Source organism: Taeniopygia guttata, chromosome 2 (assembly GCF_048771995.1).
Source record: "Taeniopygia guttata chromosome 2, bTaeGut7.mat, whole genome shotgun sequence".
Taxonomy (NCBI): domain Eukaryota; kingdom Metazoa; phylum Chordata; class Aves; order Passeriformes; family Estrildidae; genus Taeniopygia; species Taeniopygia guttata.
This window is the reverse complement of record NC_133026.1, coordinates 105,500,637-105,523,247: the sequence shown is the minus strand read 5'-3', so window position 1 is coordinate 105,523,247 and position 22,611 is coordinate 105,500,637. Positions and strand designations below refer to the sequence as shown.

Genomic DNA, 22,611 nt, shown 5'->3' with positions numbered 1-22,611 from the left:
CACAGCCCAGGTACAGCAGGCAGAGCCCCGGGACAGCGGACACAGCCCCGGGACAGCCCACAGCCCCGGGACAGCAGGCACAGCCCCGGGACAGCCCCGGGACAGCGGGCACAGCCCTGGTACAGCAGGCACAGCCCCGGGACAGCGGGCACAGCCCTGGTACAGCAGGCACGGCCCCGGGACAGCGGGCACAGCCCCGGGACAGCGGGCACAGCCCCGGGACAGCGGCCCTTCGCCGGCAGCCCGGGGCTCCTGAATATTGCACCTGCAAGGCACGCGGGGCTGCGAGACGAGTCCTTAGAAATCAGGAATCAGTGACTTTGAAGCCAAATTAAGGCGCTTTTCCCAAATCCAAAGGTTTTTAAAGCAACTTTTGGTATTTACAAACTACGCGATTAACACTCTCGGGCGCGGACGATGCCGCTGCCCGGCTGCCGGTGCAGCTCGGGGGGGATGGTCCATCCCGGAGGGACACAGCTCCGTTCCCACACCGGGACGAGCTTCCCGCCGGGCCCCCACAGAGCATCGCCCCCCGCGCCCTGCGCAGCGCGGAGCGCAGCGGCCGTGGCCCAACGGGCGCCTCGCCCGCCGCCACCGGGACAGGCCGTGCTGAGGAGGCGGTGCCGGGGCGGTGTTTCTGGGCGGGCGGTGAGGGGGGAGGCGGTGCCGGGGCGGTGTTTCTGGGCGGCTGTGAGGGGGGAGGCGGTGCCGGGGCGGTGTTTCTGGGCGGGCGGTGAGGGGGGAGGCGGTGCCGGGGCGGTGTTTCTGGGCGGGCGGTGACGGGGGAGGCGGTATCGAGGAGGGTGTTCCTGTTTCGCCGTGCGGGGTGAGGCGGTGCCGGGGGCGGGCCGGCGGTCGCGGTTGGCGGAGGCGCTGGGGCGGCCCTCGGCCTCTCCTCGGACTCTCCTCGGAGGGGCTGGCGGCTCCGCCCGGGTAGGCGAGAGCGGCCCTTCAGACTGCGCTGGCGCGGCTGCCTCGCCGCCCTCCTCTTGTTTCCATCCGCTGCTGCTCCGTGCTGCTGCCCATAGCGCCTTGCCGGCCATCCGCGCTCCAGCCCGCGCCGCCATGGGGACCCCTCAAGGCGGCCTCGGGTTCCTCGTCCTCCTGCTGCTTCTGTCGCCCGTGCGGGTGAGTCCGTGGGGTGGGGAATGCCGGGCCTCCCGGCATGGGGAGGAAGCAGAGGGAGCGGCGGGTGGGCAGCGGGATCCCGCGGGTGTTGCCTGGGGCGGGGGAGCAGCGGTGTCCCCTGCGCATCCCGCGCCCGGGGGCTGGGTAAGGGCGGCGGTGTCCCGGGTTAGGCCCCCGGGCTCGGGGCGGCACGAAGCTAAAGCGAGGTACTGGGGTGTCCCCTCCGCGTTCCCGGTGGAGCTCGTCCCCTTCTCCCGTGCCCAGGGTCCCGTCGGGACGGGGCTGTCAGGCGGTGGCGCAGCAGGCCCGCCGGGAAGCACCCGCGAACTTCAGCCTCTGCCCAGTCCCCGTCCCCTGCGGTCGCGCCCGGCAGCGGCAGCCCCCGGGATGCCGCGTTCCCGTGGCGTGCCGTGGTTATGCAATGCCCAGTGCATGTGAGTGGCCACGCAGTCACATGCTCGGCAGAGGCTTCCAGATGTCCTCGGTGTCTGGTTCGCTTTGCTTGGGGTGTAAGTTTGGTTAGGTTACGGCTTCTTGGAAATAATGATCCGTGCGGAGTGAGAGCTGCTGTTTATTCATGTGCCAGTAGTAAGATTACATATTTCCTTAAAATCGAGGACTAGAGTATGTTAGACTTCTTGGGAGCTTTATGAAAAAATATGGTAAAGCATTCACTCCTCTCAGTCGTGTTTTGTTATGCTGTAGTGCAAGCTGGGAGCGGGATACTCCACATTCCTCTGGAGAAACAAGGAGTGTCTTGTAAGCCTTAGTGGTTGGCTTTCTTTCCCTCTCTACCTACGTTAAAACATACTTTCTAGGTCAAGTTTCATGATTAGCTCTTTTTAAACATAGGAGTTTGTCATCTCGTGTATGTGCTGTTCTCATATCCTCTTCGAAAAAACTTTTTTAAGAGCTTGAACATAAAAGGAGGAATTCATTCTTCTCTTACCACTGGAGAAGGTGATTGTTAGTAGTGACTCGTGATCTTCAGATGAGTAGCCAATGGTACTTCACAGCTAACCAATGCACCTTTATGTATTTTTTTTGGAGGGAGATATCATCCTGGAGCAATGAGGTGTGTCCTAGGCTGGTAAAGAAATGACAGAATGCTTTCCTTATCAGGAGGATAGTGACCTACAGGAACTTGAAACAAGTTCCCCAAATATTTAGGGGATCTTTGTAGAGGCTTTGTGGCCCCTCAAAGTAAACATTGCAAAATAATTCTAACCATGCAGGTCTCAGTTGTGTACTGTAAGAAGATAGAATGTGGTTTTATTGGGGATTTTTGCCATTAACTCTTATTTACAGCCTGACACTTCACAAAGAGGACTCTCAATATCTTTTGAAGAGAAGCTGGTCCTTCAGTTAGACTGAGCCTATATAGTGTTAGATGCTTGCTGAAGAGAAGCATTGTAAAGGTAAACTGTTCTCTCCCTCAAGTGTACTGCTGGTGTAATGGTTTTGTGCTTTCAGTTGTGATGTTTGTAATCCAAAGTGCCATATGTCATGTTTTTTTCTGTTTTAAAGCAGTCTGTGGACTGGAGTGGCACTTCAGCTCACAATCTTTCCACTACGTATGCGTTCACAATGAACTTGAAGTGTTCAGCCTGTATCTTTCGCTCTGAACAGTACATCATAGAAAATTTCTGCCAGCTATCCATTACGATTTTATTTTCTTATGAATGTCCTAATGCACTAGATGGTATTTGTGTGCTTAATGGCCACTATTGCAATTGATCTTTGTATAATTGTACTAAAACACAAGCTGTTAAATCACTGGCTAATCAAGGTTAGGTACAGCAGCTAGGATCCCAAGCTATGTTTGATTTTATGAAATCCCATGGGAATGTGTTAATGACAAGTGCTGCTCATGCCAAGTGGCTGCAGTGTGGTGTTACCTTATTGGGGATGGCAGTGTAGCTCCAGAACAAGACAGTAACCACTACATCTAAATTACTTCCTGGAAAATCAGGAGTGACTTGTTCAGCCTTTCTGGAAGCTGCCTTAGGAGGGGAGAGATGACTGAAGGGAGTGACTGGTAGAACTGAGTAGTACCTAGCTGGGCAGTAGGCAAAACAATCCAGGTGTTCTGCAGTATTATTATTATAAGCCTGCAGGACATCAGAGCTGTTTTGGTGCAGATGGACTTAGTTGCAGACAGGTGCTAGCTGTGGGCCCTGCACTTCCTGATCATGCATGCAACCTTGCAGGTAACATCAGCGTGTCCCCACAGATACTGAATTATTAAATTATTACTGTTATTACAGCTTTCTCTTCCTACTTGACTTTGACTTTACTGTGGCATCTGATATGTGACTTGGATAACTCCAGAACTGTAACTTGCTGACCAGGAGTAGTAAGGATTTTTCCATCTGAAAGGAAACAGGCTGGTGAGCAAAGGAACAGGAGGAGTTTTGCAGATAAGGCATGGCTTTGAACAAGTTGGTGAAAGAGACTAAGAATAAGAACTAAGCCTGTAAAGTTTCCTTTAGTCCATGCACCTGTTTTCCCCACAGGAAGGGTTGTGAGGTAATATGCAACTTCTGGGGCAGATCTCTGAGTTTCACTTGGTCACCAGTTTCCATAAACCAGTCTTCACCCATACACCACCCATTTATTAAAGGTGGTATGGTGTTTCCTTAGAACTCTCAACCTAGTTGGCAATAGCAGATATTAAGTGGGTGCAGGGGAAGAGTGTGCTCTTTCCTGGATTGATCTTTTTGCCCTGCAAGATGCCAGATGCATCATCCTAAATGAAGGAAAGGGAAACAGCTGTATCTGATGGTCTTGCCTTTTCCATATATTAGTAATCCTAGTTTGAAGAATCAAACAGTGGTCACTTGTCATCTGGTATTTGTAAGACCACAAACAGTTGCTGTTTCTGTGTACAGCATCATCATTGTTCTTTGTATCCTTAACAGTTAGGTATTCATTGGTGGTGATGAATGCTGCTGGAAGCATCAAAATTTGTCAGTTTGTTTCAACCTGCAGTTGAAGGAACATGGTCTGAATTAAACGTGTTTATGATCTGTGGGAATACTAGTTCTATTACAAATGAATGATAATGCTTGGGAACCAGAAAACTCTTAACAGAACTTTTGCAGAATGCCCATACTTGCTCATGTGCAAGTTCTTTATAAGGGCTCCTAGGGCCTTGGCCTGAGGTGAAATTTCTCTTCAAGCAGGCTAAGCCTGCCAGAAATAGGGATATGGTTTTCTGCGCTCAGAGGGTTGGTGTTAGTGTGCTGACAAGTGGTTTCTAAGATATGCTAGAGGCAGGAAGGAACAGCCTTTATCTAAGGTTATGTTGCTGTTGCTTTTTGAAATACTTAGGAAAGTCCCATTTTAATATATGAAGTACTTAGTCATGTGATCTTAACAGGAAAACATACAGAAAAAAAACAAAACCATGTACTAGCCCTGTGTTACTTATGGAGTATTTTAAGTATTTTGCCTTGTTTAGAAGGCAGATGGGTTCAGCATAGCATTTTGTTGTTACTTTTAGGGCTAGGCTTTCGCCCACTTAAGAAACTTAATACCCAGATGAACAATTATCTGACCTAAAAGTCTGACTCTGGAAGGAGCAGCTTTGTTAACTATGACTTATTTACAACCACACTTAGTCATCTCTATCTCACCCTACCCTCACAGGAACATTGTTCTGAAAGAATGGAAAGAGCAAAGTGGTTGTCTTACTCTCTAACTTAATCTAGCTTTTACTAGAGGGTTTTCAGAGTGAAGAACTGTCAGCTCTATCTTATCTATGGTAGTGGAGTAATTACATAGTTACTTGTATCCCTGAATGCTGTCTCGGCCATAGGAGACCAGTCCTCTCCTGTATTTTGGGGCTGACTCAATGGTAAGCAGGCTATTAACTTGTTAATGTTCAAGAGCTGTGCTGTTCAATTTAGGCTATTGATGCATAATGATTTGGTGGTTTTTAGGCTTATTGACTTAGTTCAACCACTGTAAATCAAGCATCCCCAAAGCTTACTGGTTCGGGGAACCAACTTACACTTTTATTAGTGAAATCCTGCTAGGTAATGGCATAAATGTAAAATCTTAAGCTGTTCTAAAACTGCCTTCTTGGTGTTAATATTGAAACAGAGTATTCAGACTTGCAGTTCTAGGCCCAAGTGCTCTTCTAATAGTTTAAAGCAGCTGATCTGTTCAGCTTTCCTTAAACAGGCGGAAAGTTTGAGTGGCAAACATTGTTTTTTTCCATTGTATGTTTTATTGCTGTGGAACTTCAGGAATGTGATTTGAAATTCTTTATCCAAATTCAAATGTAAACTAATATTAGGATGAACTTAGTCTTGCTTTATTTTTCTTTTGTGTTTAGCTGAATATCTTTTGGTACATTACCAAGTGTCATGTGCAAGTAAGTTGTTTTATGTTCTGTCCTGAAAGTAATGACAGAAAGCCTTGTAGGTAAATTTATAAACATAAGACCAGTTGTATTTTGTTTTGCATCCATGTAGTTCTAACCAAGGAATCACTGCCTTGAAACACAGATAATGTTTTTAAAACAATTGAATTATCAGTCAGACTGACATGGTAGCCAAAATTTACTCAAGCTTTTCTATGCAAGAGGTGCCCTGATAAGTTTTTTGTAACTGTTAACTGCATTACCAGTTTTCCCACACATTCCACTCTGGAATAAACTAAGTCTTTCTCTAAAGAGAATGAATTTGTGTGTTTTAAAAAATAAGAAGTGTTAGATAACGAGATGTAATGAAAGTGTTTTTTAGAAAGGATGATTACAAACCATTCTAGACTAAATACAGAAGCCAGCATGATACTGAAGAAATAACTAATTCTTTTCTCACGGGCATTGCAAAGTAGCTCCAAATTCCTTGCCCTTTTGCAAGAATAGTAGTGAATCTGTGCTTCCTCTTGAAGAGACAATTAATTTCTGATGCTGGTACAAACAGCAGAACCATTTTCAGTGCTAGTAGATTGTTTGCTCTTAAAACTGGGGCATATAGGTATGAGGAAGCAGAGTTGAAGATGATGACTTCTAAATTTGCATCAAAATAGTATAACGTCTTCGATTACCTTGAAGCATGAACAAATTTACAATGTGATTTTGAGAAATAGTCTATACGTTAGGGAAGTTTGACTTTTTGGGTTATGCTGAGGTTAAGCATTCAGTGTTTGTAGTACAATCTTAAGGGATGTTACCCAGCTTGTATCATAGAACATGGTAATACTTAACAGCTGGTTGTGAGTTTAACTAGATGATGTGCAAGAATAGACAAATGAAATGGTGATCTAGACAAGTGGCACTGAAACTGACTTTTAGATCTGGCTTGCAGTGAGTAACTTTGAATTGGCCTATGTTGTCCTGGTTAGGGGAAAGAGGAAACAAGTCTTGGGTTGAGTAAATTAATGATGGCTGTTGTTGGTTGATAAGCAGCCAACTACTGATGTACTTTTTGAAGAACTGTAAGTGTTGTTCAGCACAAAAATGGATGTTATGGAGGCACTGTGTTTCTGGGTAGCTCTTGGATATTGTCAGGACAGCCTTTCAGGGGCCTCTCTGGTTGGTAAACAATACATGGTCGAGCACAAAGCACAGCAGTCTGTCCTTGCAGCAAGTACCTAGTGTCTCTAAAATGCTAAGTCAAGGTTGTTCAGGAGATCAAAATAGGTCAGTTATCTCTCAAACTGTACTAAGCAAACTCCTGATCAGAGCTGTTATAAGTGTAGTAAATGTTTGTGCAGTCTGCTTGCAGCCCAGGTGGTAGGAAAACTTTGGAACTATATTAAAGCTTTTGCTGTAAACAACTTGTTATTGCATTAAATGTTTTAATTTTCAGAATAAATATTTTGGCTTAGTATCTCAGATGTTTCAGTGTCAGTACCACTGAACAAAAATAAAAGGCTTTCAAGGTGCCACTGCCCTTTTTCAATTTTTTATGCACATTTCTGGATTTTCAATAGTCCCTTAAATTAAAACATTTTTAAGATTAGGCTTTTTTTCTTAGTACTGTAATCCCATTTAAATGTTCCATGCTTAGGCTTGAAAGTGGTGATGGAGGGCATGCTTTGAGTTTGTGACAATATATGTATGGCAAATACAGAGCTATGAAGTTCTGTTTTGTGAATCCTCTCTGTGCTATTTCCTCAATCTGTCACTGAAAACACAAGTTTTCAGGAAGGATCAGAGTGTGACAGTAGGAAGTGAAATTGCACACAAGCAATGAGTTTATCTCCATGTGCGCTGACTCCTGCTCTAATGTGACAGTTTAACCCACCAGTTATTGTTGTCTTGCATGAACAAATTCTTTTCTAAATCACCTTGTACTTGAAGATGTTTTTCAGGTATTGATTTAGGTCTTCTTAAGTAACTCTTATACTTGATCTTAACTATAGGCAGTGCACCTCCTGTTTCTGTAATGATCAAGGGAAGGTGGGGAGCTAAGCTGAAGATCAGTGGTGATGTGCACCATGTCAAAAACATCTGCTTTTGTTAATGGGTGCTTTATGTAGTACACACTGATGTTTTAATTAGCAGGAACCTATCTAACCTATCTAATCTGGACTGCAAGTGGCTTTTGGAGTAACAGTACATAAATTCTACAACAGCTGAGATATTTGGCAACTATTATTTGCAGATAATCACTTATTTTGTTGACTAGGTACTTCCCCAAGCATGTGTCTGGTATGGAGAATGTGGAGTTGCTTCTGGAGACAAGAGGTACAACTGTGCTTATGATGGGCCACCAATAGCACTACCAGAAGATGGCTATGACTTAATGCAGGTGAGCTTTTCTTGGAGGTTTGCTGCTAAAAAAGTCCCCAATAGTAGAATTCTGTATTGGGTTCTTTTAGACCTGTGCTATGACCTCTCATCCTAACTTGATGAGAAAGTAGGCAGATTGTCTCTGATTTCTTAGGTCCAACTGGATTAAGGTAATTTACCTCAGTTTCTTTTCAGAGGTAGGAGAAGTCTCCAAAATGTGTTTAGAGGCCGTCACAGACAAAACGTTAAATCTTAAATATAGGGTTTTTTCACTTCATTGCATATTTTCCTCACTGATTTGACTACTCTTTACTCAAATTGCTTTTTTGAAGACCCTCCCAAATACATGTTCCACAGTTATGCCCTTCTGATCTCTAAAGGACAAAACTGAACTGTTTTCCTTCAGATGATCATTCCTGATAAAGGAAGGTGCTAACTGATACTTGTTCAAATGGAGCAAATTTGGACAAAATTAGCTGTGCCTAGTGTGAGACTGTATTTCCTTACTTGGGCTTCAGCTGCCTAAGTTAAAGAAACCACAGTCAAAATAGAGTTTATATATTTCATGCACAATGTAGCATATTACCAGATTTGCCTTCTTGGCATCTGATGGTCCAAAGCTTTAAAGAGTGAAATAATTACAGAGTTAAACAATGGTTAGACTGGTGACAGGAATTACTTCATTAAATATGTGGGTGAGCTAATTGTTGTTGTGTATTGTTTCTGAAGACTTAATGTACAGTTCTTGTATCTTACTATCAGTTATACTTGTGTTAAATGCATTTGTCTCTTCTACAAACTGAACATGAAGCAGCTCTTCCAGGTAATCAGTGGTTTTATGGTTAGTGGCTGACCTTCTGAGACTTTAAAATCTGATACTATCCAGAAGGAGTACTGGAGGATAAGCTGCAGGAGTACTTTCAACTCGGATAAACATGCACTGTCCTCTTACCAATAGGCTCTCAAATGCCATTATTATTCTATATATAGACTCTGGTGACTAAAGATCATCTGAAGGAGCTTTTCAAAAGGAAGTGCTGCCTTGAATAAAAGAAGTGAAAAAAGTGATTCTTCTCTCCAATCTCTAAACAAAAATCTCGTTTGCTGGACTGCTTTACTCCTATGCGTCTCCCACAGCAACAGCTACTGTGTTCTGAAATATGCTGATGCAGAGCCCATGATTTTAATGAGTTCTGAAGTCTTAAACATGCTTTTTCTTCCTTTCCTCTTGATCTGAATGTTGTTTGTTTTTTGGTTTGGTTTTTTTTTTTTTTTTTTAAGGAACTCTGCCCAGGTTTATTCTTTGGCAATGTTAGCACTTGCTGTGATGTTCATCAGCTTCAGACTTTGAAAAATAACTTGCAGCTGCCTCTGCAGTTTCTCTCCAGGTATGCTAATGAATGGCAAAGTAACTAATTTTGTAACAGAATAACAAAGCACTTGTCTTCAAGTAGATTGTAGAAAAAGTGGTAATTTCATTTAAATGATTGTTGAAGCAAGCTGCTGGAGTGACTTTCTTATAGCAGCAGACTGTAATGTCATGAAACAACTACAAGTCTGGATTGACTTAGCTGGTAGAATAAATTTTCCTTTAGCTTGTCTCAAGCTACTTTATGTAATGAAACCTTCAGAAGGGGGAGACCAACTGGTCTTGTTCTAACTAAGACTTGAAGAAGTCTAAGAAGTCTTCCTACTATCAACAGTAAAGTTTTTCTTCAAATTCTAGTAAAATTGTTTGAATCTGCTGAGACAGGCAATTTTATTAGTAATTTATGGTGCTTAAAATTGTTCATCTAGCATCAACAATTGTCATATTGCTGCTAAAATCTTACAGAATTTAAACATTTAGTTCTATTGCTCTGAGCAGAATGTTTATATTTGCAAGGCGTACCTGACTTGACCTACATAGCACCTTTACCTCTTAATCTAATTGCTATTCATTTGCTTTCCTTCCAGATGTCCATCATGTTTTTACAATTTGATAAACCTCTTCTGTGAACTGACTTGTAGTCCAAATCAGTCTGACTTCTTGAATGTTACAAACACCATACCTTACTATGATCCCGTTTTAAAAGAGAACAAAAGTAGCGTTACAGAGCTGCAGTACTTCATTGGAGATCGATTTGCAAATGGTGAGTAAACAGTTTGTTAATTTACCTTGGTTTTTGTCCAGGTAACAAGACCACTTCTTTTTCAAAAGGCATTTGGAGGGGGGCACATCTTTTTGAGTGTCTTTTTGAAGTTTGAGTCATCACATAGGTAACAGTAGGTCACCCTTAAAACTCATGGAACACTCAACTTCTGCCTGGACAGGAGACATCACACTGACACACTGTTAAATAACAATGTTTTAAAGGTTCAGTTGAGGATGAACATCTATAAAAACAGTTAATAGCTAATAACCCTGATGACTTTAACTTCAGAAAAATAAAGTTTTTGCCAAGTATTGAATGTCCAAAGTCTACTTGATACTAAAACAGTCTGGCAAGGATGATAATAAAATTTGTACACATTATGGTTCTCAAGTAAAAGAGGTACTCAGTCTTTGTCAAAACCAGATATTTTTAGAGAACAATACATTTGGGTTGATTTTGTAGCAACCTTAAAGCATTAATTCAGTCTTTTTATGTTTTTGCAGTAACCTTTAATAAAATTGAGATACTTGAAAGTCATACACAGCCTACAAGTGGAAACTACCTTAAATGCTTTTCATGGTTTTCACTGAAAATAATATTAGCCAATGTTTCTTGTCAAGCAGAAAACTGGGTTCTAGCATGATGCAGATTTGAGTGGCTTTCTTAGAGTAAGGTAGCTGTAACAAAGCATTGCAACCTTGAATACTAGAAATACAACTGAAAGCATTAGTTCACTATCCTAACATGTTTTTACTTGAAATCTGTAAGTATGTTCCTGGAACTTGGGGAGTCTGTAATATTGGAAATACTTGGAATGCTTACTTAAATTATAATATTGGTTTAATGAATCTTCCCAGCAATGTACAATGCCTGCAAGGATGTGGAGGCTCCATCAAGCAATGTTAAAGCACTAGGGTTGCTGTGTGGAAAGGATGTCAAGGACTGCAATGCAACCAACTGGATTGAGTACATGTTTAGTAAAGACAATGGGCAAACTCCTTTCAACATAATTCCAATCTTTTCAGGTGAGAAACTGAATAGTCCTTGCCTTTGAAATGCCTGTCAAAGCTTAGGTGCTATGGCTAGAGCATTGATTTTCAAACAGCTGCCCAGCAATGAAAGTCTGCAGTCAGAGGCTTTCAAAGCAATGTGACATTAGTTTACTTTTTATTTTTATTTCTGCTTGGGCTTTTTTCTATACAGCTTGTTACTGTAGAAATCTCTGAAACTCTGTGATAGACTGAGCCTAGGTAACTGGCTACTTGTATTCCTTGGGAAATGGGCAGTACCGTCATCCTTGAGGATTGCATTAACAGGAAATTATTACACATTTCACAGTCTGAATAGATAAGAGGGGTGACAAGTCATTGCTGAGATGACAGAAGTGTGTGCTTGTTATTTTTACAGACTGAAGTGTTATAGACATGACCAGTCATTTAATTATTAGACAACTGTAAATAGTTGGTACCTGCTGTGGAAAAGGCAGTGGATCCTTCATCTCTAAGACCGAGAAATGCTGCTCTACACAGGGGCTGTGGGCTTTCATATAAAGGGTTAACTCAGATAACTGGGAAGGTCTGAATTTTTCCTTGTAGTAAACTGGCTCTGCAACTTGTGATTTGTCATAGATGTTCCTGTCCATGGAATGAACCCTATGAATAATGCTACCAAAGGCTGTAATGAGTCCATGGATGATTCAACAGGACCATGCAGTTGTCAGGACTGTTCAATTGTCTGTGGTCCAAAACCTCAGCCCCCTCCATTGCCTCCTCCTTGGCTATTGTTTGGTTTGGATGCTGTGTATGTCATCATGTGGATCTCATACATGGGCTTTCTACTCATATTTTTTGCACTAGTTTTTGGAGTCTGGTGTTACAGGTAAAGCATTCCAAATGCTGAGCTCTGCAAGTCACTTGTTTATCCTTGAGAACTTCTTTGCCCTGGTCAGATGCTTATGTCTTGACTACTTCAGCCAGCCAAAAGTCATGTTCTGTAGCAGATACCATGTATACTTACAAAAAATGTTCTAACAGCTAAAATCATCTGGTAGAAAGTGATTGCAGAAATTGGTTTAATTGATGCATACATGTCATAGCATTCCTAGCTACAGAATCACATACACTATTCTTGAACTTTCATAGCTTAGTATGCAGAAGTCTGGGAAAACACACATTCATAACAAAACAATCGTTGCCGTATTTCAAATTAAGTAATGAATACTTTTTCCTAGTCTCCTATTTTGAAAAAAACCTAAATGAAAGCTGAGCTTTCAGTAATGATAGCATATCACCCTTGATCACATGGCTGGAGCAGCTCTCCTATGAAGACAGGCTGAGAGAGTTAGGGTAGCCTGGAGAAGAAAGGGCTCTAGGGGTTCCTTACAGCACCTTCCAGTACCTAAAGGGGGGCTACAAGAGAGCTGGAGAGGGACTTCTTACAAGGGCATGTACTGACAGGACAAAGGGCAATTGTCTGAAGCTGAGGGAGAATAGATGTGGGTTAGATCTTAAAAACAAAATCTGTACTGTAAGGGTATTGAAACAGTGGAAGAGGTTGCCCAGAGAGGTTGTGCACTCACTGTTTCTTGGAGGTGTTCAAGGCCAGACTTGATGGATCTCTTAAGTAAACTGATCTAGTGAAGGTGTCCCTGCTCATAGCAGGGGAGTTGGAATTAGAGGATTTTTAAGGTTTGCTTCCAGCCTAAGCCACTCTGATTCTATGGTTGTTCAGTTATAATCAGAAAACTGAAATTGCTCTATAGTAAGAATTAAGTCTGCTTGGAAAAGGGTAGTGGGTATGACGATTTGATACGTTCAGAAGCCTTACCTTAGTGGGCATCATGAAATTGTGTATTTGAGATGCCTGGTTAATATTTCTAATATAAAAATATCCTGCAAATTATCAACTTAGGATCAATTTAAATAAATTCTCTGTGTTGTTAATGCTAGTGATCTTCTAAATGTGCATAAAAAAATCTGTGCTTGATATAAGTTGAAAAAGTTTCATAAGATAGCTGACATGGCTGTTCCAAAAGATCACAAAGCCAGAGACTGTTGTACAAACAGTACAGATGCCTTTTTGGACAAGCAGGCTAACACAGCTTCTTGCCTTGCAGGAGGCGGCACTTTGTCTCGGAGTACACCCCAATTGACAGCAATGTAGCCTTTTCTGTGAATTCCCACCGTGACAATGGTATGTCTTGGATAACAGTACAAAGTTTATTACAAACTCTCAAATGTATCTGTTTCCTATGCATGGGCTCCTCTGTTTTTGCTTTGTTAGGGTAAAAGTCCATTCTGAAAGGGCCTTCAGCCTTTTGACCAGCATCTCTCTTCTTTTAGAGTAGTACTTAGCCCTGTTTTACTGCATGCTGAAAGCCCTGGGTACACCCATCATTGATCTAGCTAAACTCCAAGGAATTTCTGGAGAGGTTTGCTGTAGGAGTATAGGGAGGACAACATGATGCTAAAATCAGTTTGATCATGTTTTAACTCATCCATATATCCACTTAAAGCATGCTAGGAAAGAACTGTACTGTAACTTGTGTACCAGCTGAGGTAGCTTGTTTTATTGCTTATATATATTTTAGCTTTATTTGCTACACCTGCTGCTGTCAAACATAACCTTACATTATAAGGGGCAACATAGGTATGACCTGTTTTCTGCCCCTTGGCCTCAGTCAGGGATTGGTCCCAGGATCTGACTGTCAGTGGAGACATAGCTTCTGGTGCTTCCTACAAACAGAATAAAATTTCATCTTCTTGGAGTGAACTCCAAGAAAATGCTACTTAACTAACTTCTTAAATATTTACTGTTTTCTTGCTCTTGCAGGAAACATTACATGTGGTGAAAGGCTTGGTGAAAGGTTTGAGAATGGCCTGAGGATGACATTTACATCATGGGGGGCTTTCTGTGTCAGAAATCCACGTCCTGTTATCCTCTTCTCTGTGGTCTTCATTGCAATGTGCTGTTCAGGCTTTGTATATATTAAAGCAACTACAAATCCTGTAGATCTCTGGTCAGCCCCAAGCAGCCAAGCCCGCAAGGAGAAGGAATACTTTGACACACACTTTGGACCTTTCTTCCGTACTGAGCAAGTTATTATTCAAGCACCAAAGAGCCACCCAGACACCTACTCGCCTTACCCATCAGGAGAAGATGTACCTTTTGGGCCTCCCCTTACCAAAGATATTCTCCATCAGGTAATTGGGACTTTCCGAGAGCAAAGACCTAAGCATACGTAACAGGTATAACCACATGGAGTTGGCTTCCACGTGCAATGTTATGTATCCATCAAAACAGTCACTGGATATTCATATTAAAAATCATAGCCTTACTATAAAAGCTTTTTGCTGAAAACCTTTCTGTTAGAGAGACACTCGCAAGCTAAGTGTCCGTTCATAATATGAACACAGAAATAATGTTTTTGTAATGTGCTTCTATTGACGTGTGCCTCTGTCTCTGGAAACTTGCAAGACTCTAGTGTGCACTTAAATCCTGTCTTGCAAGGGAAGTACTTTCTTGTGCTGCTCTTAAATTACAGTTTGTTTTTTTTAAAGGTACTGGATTTGCAGGATGCTATTGTCAACATAACTGCTTCTTATGACAATGAGACTGTAATGCTGAAGGACATTTGCCTGGCTCCTCTTGCTCCCTACAACAACAACTGCACTATCCTGAGTGTACTGAACTACTTTCAGAACAGCCATTCTGTTCTGGATCACACTGTTGGGGATGAGTTCTTTGTCTATGCTGATTACCACACTCACTTCTTATACTGTGTTCGGTGAGCAGTACAATTTCTTGTTTTTTAATCAAGTTGCTAGTTCAGCTTGGTTTGGTGTGGGTGCTACCTCTGATTTACCTTAAACATGTTTTCAATGTTTCTGAAGAGTTCTGAACAGGAGATCAGTTTCTAAGCTTTCTCTTTAGTTTATAGTTCAGTTGGTTAGAAGGTACTCCTTGTCTTGAAGGCTGTAAGACAGACGTCTTTAAAACTATTCAAATTCAAAGCAAATGTAGCACAAGGACAGTGTACCACTAGCAGTCTTGTCTTGTTTGTCTTGATTTTCAGTTTTTTACACAACAGCTTTTTACTGTTCTGTGCTGTGCCTCAGCTGTCAAGTAGAAGCTAACAATTATTGCTGGTGATCTCTTTAGGGCTCCAGCATCACTGAATGACACAAGCTTGCTTCACGATTCCTGCTTAGGAACATTTGGTGGACCTGTATTTCCATGGCTGGTGTTGGGAGGATATGATGGTGAGTGGCAGAACAGTATTGCAGTATAAGTCTGAGAGTACATTCTTGTGTGCTGTTCTTGTTGCTAACATAGCTGTTTAAATGCAGTCCAGAAAAACTGGAGTTTTGTTAAACTTTCAGTAAGTAAGGGTGTTTTAAGTAAGTTTTCAGTAGACCAGTGCTGGGATTGGAGGCAGACTACTCTGGAAGTGCAAAATGTAAGCAATTTGTAATTAGAACATACTTGTCAACAGGACAAATGTTTGGTCTGCTTTGGGCCTGGTAAAATATAAAGACATGAAGTAACTCAGGTTGACATGCTGGGACATATGTGTATTTTGCTTTGAATTAGAATATTTTGTCACTGATCTGACAAAGCAGTTAAGAATGGATTAAAATGTTCACAAAGGAAATTCTTTCATAATTACTCTTAAACCAGGATTTTGTTCAAGCAATCTAATTAAACTTGTGTTTAATATATCTAAAATAGTGTTTAAAGGCAATTGGTTCTTTATTAAACTGTAGGGGATTTGTATTTGCTTTGAGTAAAATCTAAGTATGCAAGAGGTACAATGTTTAGGAAGTCACATTTCTCATTAGATGGAAAATGATAAGCAGTGGTTATATAGTAGCTTTTTGTCTAACTGTGCAACAATGTAACATTGTGGTGTCATGAGCATGTTAATGAATAATTACTCTGGAATACAATTTGTAGTGCTTATCAGCTTTCCATTCTTATTTTGGTATTTCAGTGTGTTTGAGAACTTGGTGTTCAGTGGAGTTGTAGGGTTGGAATTGCTTTGGGCGATGCTAATTTTAAACTTATTTGTATCTGTTATACTAGAATGTAAGTTTCATTGTTTTAATGCCAAACTTTTTGTTTCTTCTACAGATGATAACTATAATAATGCTACAGCTCTTGTTATTACTTTTCCTGTCAACAACTACTACAATGATTCAAAAAAGCTGATGAAAGCCTTAGCATGGGAAAAAGAGTAAGTAGTCTTCCTGTGTTCTGAAATGCATGCATGACTTAAAGCACCTTTAAATGTTGATCAACAAAAACACCTGCGCTATGCTGATGGTTTTTCAGTATAACTACAGGGATGTTTTGAGAGGCAGCAAAACTGGTTAAAAACAGACTGTGCAGGTCATAAGACCTTCGCTTTGCCTGGCACACTTAATTTGCTTTGAGGCATAGGTTCTAGCCCATTTAGTGACCATCTAGCCCAGTAGCACTTGCCAATAAGTAACTTCAGAAAGGATTTATTTTATTGTGGCTAGAATTACACTGGTAGGCTCTTTAATTTACTGGACCATTAACCATGGGTGGAAAGGTCGAGCCTGATGCTGTAGTTTTTTACCTTTAATTTTTAAAAATGTCATCCAGATGAACATATAAAGCTTTCATCCCTTTTACCGCTGTGAAGAGCTAGCTTATACAAGCCAGCTGCTCTAGCTGTCAGTTCAGAAAAAAACTACTGTACTAGGAAGTTTGTGACAAAATAAAAGTATGACAAGCATCTGCCTGTGTCACAAGCACCTCCAAGTTGGGGAACTGAAACAAGGGCTAATAAATCGTTCCAGTTCTGTAAGCAAGCTGTTTGTATTCCTAGGGCTAGCTTTGAGGAAAATTGTGTTTAGAGTTTTAAATGGCTCATACAAAGTAGCTATTGGTCCTCAAATGCTAGTTAGACCATAGAAAGTATTTCAATGTAGTGTATTTCTAGTTCTTAAAGCAGAGTTCCAGGTATGTGTCGCCAGCACCTCTCTTTTAAAACTGAGAAAGATCCCCTCAAATTAATGTCTGGCCCCAGGGTACTCTTGTACCACACAAATGATTTAAATTTGCCACTGACTTTCAGTATTTCTAGTGGAAGATGTTTCATCCTTTTAAAGTGTGATCAACCTCTTGGTGTTTTTTTTTAGATTTATTAACTTTCTGATGAACTACAATAATTCAAACTTAACAATATCATTTTCTGCTGAACGGAGTATTGAAGATGAGATCAACCGCGAAAGCAACAGTGATATTAGTGTTGTGTTGATAAGCTATATTGTGATGTTTGTGTACATCTCGATAGCTTTGGGACATATCCAGAGCTGTAGAAGACTGCTGGTATGTGTATAGTTTTCATTGCTATAAGGACTGAAGCTAGAGCTTGCTGATAGCTGTAAGTGACTTAACTATTTTTGCAGAATGCTGATGTTCAATTCTTTATTAGGGCATTGAGTCCTCCTTGGGCAGGAGTTAGGGGGAGCATTGTTCTTGTACTAGACAATTCGTGTGTGTTTCAGTCTCAGCTAAGATCTTTCACTTGATATTCAGTTAACATCAGCTTTAAGACTTGCAGCTTCATGGTTGATTTTTTTTTTTTTTAATATCTGGATCTTCAAAAAAACCCTGAAAAGTTTTCTACTATCTATACTAAATGTTAGAATTTGGCTTTTGCCTTTGCAATAATTATTCGGTGGGATAGACGCTTGTTTGGCTGATGTTTAGTACAATTTTTTTAGGTGGATTCGAAGATCACTCTGGGCATTGCAGGCATCCTGATTGTACTGAGCTCAGTAGCATGTTCTATAGGCATTTTCAGCTACTTTGGAATCCCACTGACACTGATTGTGATAGAAGTAATTCCTTTCTTGGTGCTGGCTATTGGAGTGGACAATATCTTCATTATGGTTCAGACACTTCAGGTATTTATTCTTTCATACAGACTCTTCTAAAAGTGCCTGTCATTTTTGAAGGCTGTAAACTTGGAGTAGGAGTCTCCAGTGCTCAGCTCAATTGAGCAGCTCTGGACTATTACAAGTGGAAAAGAGCCAAGAACTGTGTACATTCTTCCTTCACAAAAAAAAAAAAAAAAAGTTTTTCTTACTGCTGCTTGATCTCAAAATAGTTGTAGAATTCAACTGGTATTTTGATCACTTGTAACTTTAGCATATTGTAAGTAGTAGTTATGAACTAAACTACATGCTTAAGACTAGGAACTTCTGACACTAAGTCTTAGTGGGTAATAAGCTTGTTAATTTGACAGGTTCAGTAACCCACTGGAACTGGTACCACCTCTGTCAAATGTGTAGTTTTATGTGAAGTACTGAACTTGGTACTATGTTTTAAATTTCAAGCAAGACAACAAGTAATGTTCATGCCGCTCTTGTTTTGGAGAGTCTCAGCTGCTTTTTATCTAACTCTTGTTAAAGCTGTTAAAGCAACAAAAGATACTTAGGATATTTTAAAGTTTGGGTTTTTTAAAGCCATATGAAATAGGTTTATAAATTGCATGATTCCTAATAATAATAAATTATTGACTTAAAACAGAGAGATGAACGCCTTCAGGGTGAAACTCTGGATAAACAGATTGGCAGAGTTTTGGGAGATGTGGCACCCAGTATGTTTCTCTCATCCTTTTCAGAGACTGTGGCATTCTTTCTTGGTAAGACTCCTTTAATATTTGAAGATAAGGGCCTTATGATAACTGCATGTTGCAAGAATAAATGCAGTATAAAATAAAAAAGCAAAGTAAGAATTTGTAGAGGCTGCTTAGCTTAGTTGTTCATTCTTACTATCAAGTTAAACTTGTGCTGGGGATAGGCATTGGAGTACTTTAAGAGTCTGGCACAGTTAAAAAGATCCAGTTCTGAATCTGTCAAGCTTTTCAGCCTGACAGACTGGAGGTTTTTATGGATTTGCAGTGACTGGCAAGTCTAAATTTGACCTTAGTAATAGATCAAATACCAGGGTATATTAACACCTATATTGCACTTATTCATCGTGCTGAAATGTCCCTTGGTTAGAAAAATACCCCTATGACAGATTTATGTTTGAGGCTTACTTTATAATGTTTTAGAGGCAAATCTTTTGTTGCCCTACAAGTGTAATTTGGCCTTCTTTCATAACGGCTTTGTTTACCTGCAGAGTAATTTGTCATTGGATCAACTTGCATTGGAGTGGCTTAATATTGAAGCAAGATGTTGCTTGACAGCACTCCTTAACTGCCCTGTTACACGGTCTGTACCTAAATTTGGAATTGAGTAATGGCTTAGAACTAGTCACTCCTTTGCACAGCCTCAGTGCTGTTAAATAGGTCAAAGACAGCAGCTGTAGCCAGGCTTGTATGGACTGTTTCCTTTGCTCTGGAAAGAAAGGCTCTTTGTCCTGCTATAAGGCTACCACTTAAACTGGATGTTTGTCTAGAAAATGCTCGTGCATTTCTAGGGAGAAGGGAGCTCTTTTAACAAACTGGGTCACTTCCTCCAGGGACACTGTCTACGATGCCAGCGGTTCGCACGTTCTCCCTGTTTGCTGGAATGGCTGTGCTCATAGACTTTATTCTTCAAGTCACTTGCTTCGTGAGTCTCCTGGGCTTGGATATTAAGCGTCAAGAGGTGAGTATTAAGTGCACCTGTAACTGCAGTGTAATGGGGATGATGACATCTGCAGAACTGCTCTAACTCTGGCATTTAATCTGTTTTCAGAGTAATAGACTGGATGTTCTGTGTTGCATCAAAAGCAGTGAAGAAATGAGTGGAGTCCAGCGTTCTGAGAACATGTTATTTCTGTTCTTCAAAAATCTGTTTTCTCCATATCTGCTTAAGGATTGGATGAGACCAATAGTAGTATGTATAATCTATTTCAAATAAGCAGTCATCTAAACTTGAGCAAAAGAGCAGTGAGCCTGAAGGCTTAAATAGGGAAGAAAAATCTTTAATACGTGAAACAAATGAAGCTTCTAGTATTTTTGTTCTCAGCATAAGAATAGAAATAAGCTTTTGTAGCTGCAAAAGTATTCCAATAAATAGATGCTTGATTGTGGATTGTCTAAAGCCTAGATTTAGGAGTTACATTGCAGTCAATCAAATTACTTTAGCCTATGTAAAAAAAACAGAATGTGTTGGCTTCTACACTTCATTAATCCAGAGTGTTGTTTCTGAATCTGTGATTCAGTTTAAAGTTACCATGCTTATTTACAGAAGTTGTTTGTAACCTTCACTGGTGATTTCTAAGAATAAATTTCCTTTCTAAGAATAAAGTTCCAAAGGGACCACTGATCAGCTGTGTTGTACTATCACGGTTGTATTAAGCCTGGATAACATATTTAAGCTAGAGCCTCTTTGCATGGTTCCTATTAGCTTAACAAATGACTCCTATTGACTGTTGTTTCTGTGCAGTTCTCACTTCCATGGATTTTTTTTTGCAGATAGCAGTGTTTGTGGGTATCCTGTCATTCAGTGCAGCAGTTATGCACAATGTAGAGATTGGACTGGATCAGTCTCTTTCAATGCCAGATGTAAGTCATATGATCATGTCACTGTTCAGCAGTTTGTGGCTGAATTGAAACCTTGATACTTTGTTGTACTACCTCAACATTCCATAATAGTAACTCAAAACTTTCCCTTGAAGGACTCCTATGTAATAGATTACTTCAGCAACATCAGCAAGTACCTGCATGCGGGTCCCCCTGTCTACTTTGTCCTAGAAGAAGGACACAACTACACCTCTTTGGAAGGGCAGAACATGGTGTGTGGTGGAACAGGATGTAATAATGATTCACTTGTCCAGCAAGTCTTCAATGCTGCGGAAATTGGCAGCTAGTAAGTCTTTCATGCTTGTGTCTGCATAGTTGCATGGAAAAGATGTAGCTGAGCAGTGTGTCCTCCTGATTTACTCAGGCTCAGCTGTTGGTCATAAACTGACATTCTATTTTATTTGCTTTATATTATGGGCTTGGGAGGGAAGGGAGTTGGAAGCAGCTGTGACAGTCTTCTATAATGCAGATAAAACCTGTCTGAAATGATGGAGTACATTGATGTACTTGGGTTTGGAAAAGGGGCTTGATCCTTCAAGGAATCTTGGAATGGTAGTGAGGAAAATGTGTGAAAACCTCTCAGCAGGGTTTTGATGTTCTGGAAAATGGCTGCATGCTCAGCTTCTAAAGCTAGTGAATTAACTAGGCTAGCCTAAGGAGGCTAAGCAGGAATTTTATCTGGAGCTAACAGCTCAAGGAAGTCTTTTTCCAATTCCTTCCACTGTAGTTCATTTCAGCCAAACTGAAGGAGGAGGTTTGCTTAAAGGCTGAGTCAACAGGGTGTGGAATAGTATGGGGAACAGAGTGGGCAGGAGAATGGAAATCTGAGCTTGGCAGTAGAACAGGATGCAGTGAAAAGGCTCCTGGTGTTTTCTAGCTGCAGTGTCCTGAGCTACCTGAGCATTATGGCTCTTGGATGGGGTACTGGAGCATTGGACTATATGAAGAGCTGAGTAGATTTGACATTAATGAGTTGACATGGCATAAGTTGCCACTGGAGAGATCAAGTGATATGGTTTGGAGTGAAAAATAAAATTACTGATGATGGATATGTTGCGTTATTTTTATTAGCACAAGGATAGGCTATGCCCCATCGTCCTGGATTGATGACTACTTTGACTGGGTGAAACCACAGTCATCCTGTTGCAGAGTCTACAATACCACTGGACAGTTTTGCAATGCTTCAGGTATTGGCATCCATCTTGTTGCTAGTGGATTAGTTTGGTTTATAAGTTTCACAGCCAAAACATTTTCTCATTATATGAGTCAAGTGAATACCTCTTCTTACTGTAAGTAGGAACCTCTTGAGTTGTCCTCTTAATTTATTTGAACTGCTGTTTGAATGAGCTTAAATATTCTACTGGAATGCTGCAGACTGAAAACAGCCTACCTAGACAGCCAATGTAACTTACTGTAAAAATTCTGATCCTTCTCTTGGCTTTCTTAGAGTACACAAACTTGGTGCTCTGCTTTTGTTCAGGTCCTTCAGCTGAGTGTAGTTGTCATCAGATCTAATGGAGATAAATGCACAAGTAAGAGTTCTCTGACGGCCTTTGCCTTAGTAGCAATAAATCAAGTTAAGGACTACAAATCTTATGCGGAATTTCAGGATTAATCAGTTCATTCATCAGTAAAAATGCTTTTTATGGAATTGCATCCTGTAGTAATGCAATTTAGAAGTTACTAGTGTTAGGAAAAAGAATACTTGACAGTGTAGATGACCTTCTTCCTGTATTTCTTCAGTCAGTGATCCATCCTGCACTCGTTGTCGACCACTGACTCAAGAAGGCAAGCAGAGACCACAGGGTGAAGACTTCATGACCTTTTTGCCAATGTTCCTATCAGACAATCCTAATCCTAAATGTGGCAAAGGGTAAGAGCCTTATTCTATAGACCCTGCTTAGACTAACGTGTCAAAGAAATTTGCTCTGGGTTTTGTCTGGAGGTTAGATATCTAATGTCCTCCTAAAAGCTATGCAAACATTGACATCTCACCAGTTCTGAACTAGTTTCTGAAAAAAATCCAAATGCATCATTAACTAAATGAA

General features: G+C 41.0%; 1 protein-coding gene across 1 annotated transcript in view; it reads left to right on the top strand.

The window, feature by feature from the left end:
• Nucleotides 1-838: 838 nt before the first annotated feature.
• The window catches only part of NPC1 (NPC intracellular cholesterol transporter 1), a 26,870-nt gene continuing 5,097 nt past the window's right edge, over nucleotides 839-22,611 (top strand). Inside the window, exons 1-20 of the mRNA XM_002195162.6 lie at nucleotides 839-1,128; nucleotides 7,773-7,895; nucleotides 9,158-9,264; nucleotides 9,833-10,008; nucleotides 10,869-11,036; nucleotides 11,640-11,889; nucleotides 13,127-13,203; nucleotides 13,843-14,213; nucleotides 14,571-14,797; nucleotides 15,172-15,272; nucleotides 16,144-16,246; nucleotides 17,181-17,370; nucleotides 17,769-17,951; nucleotides 18,577-18,691; nucleotides 19,516-19,643; nucleotides 19,734-19,874; nucleotides 20,456-20,545; nucleotides 20,659-20,849; nucleotides 21,635-21,750; nucleotides 22,307-22,436. Coding sequence (XP_002195198.3) covers nucleotides 1,066-1,128; nucleotides 7,773-7,895; nucleotides 9,158-9,264; nucleotides 9,833-10,008; nucleotides 10,869-11,036; nucleotides 11,640-11,889; nucleotides 13,127-13,203; nucleotides 13,843-14,213; nucleotides 14,571-14,797; nucleotides 15,172-15,272; nucleotides 16,144-16,246; nucleotides 17,181-17,370; nucleotides 17,769-17,951; nucleotides 18,577-18,691; nucleotides 19,516-19,643; nucleotides 19,734-19,874; nucleotides 20,456-20,545; nucleotides 20,659-20,849; nucleotides 21,635-21,750; nucleotides 22,307-22,436 — 3,050 coding nt within the window. The 5' untranslated portion in view covers nucleotides 839-1,065. The remainder of the gene's footprint in view (nucleotides 1,129-7,772; nucleotides 7,896-9,157; nucleotides 9,265-9,832; nucleotides 10,009-10,868; nucleotides 11,037-11,639; nucleotides 11,890-13,126; nucleotides 13,204-13,842; nucleotides 14,214-14,570; nucleotides 14,798-15,171; nucleotides 15,273-16,143; nucleotides 16,247-17,180; nucleotides 17,371-17,768; nucleotides 17,952-18,576; nucleotides 18,692-19,515; nucleotides 19,644-19,733; nucleotides 19,875-20,455; nucleotides 20,546-20,658; nucleotides 20,850-21,634; nucleotides 21,751-22,306; nucleotides 22,437-22,611) is intronic.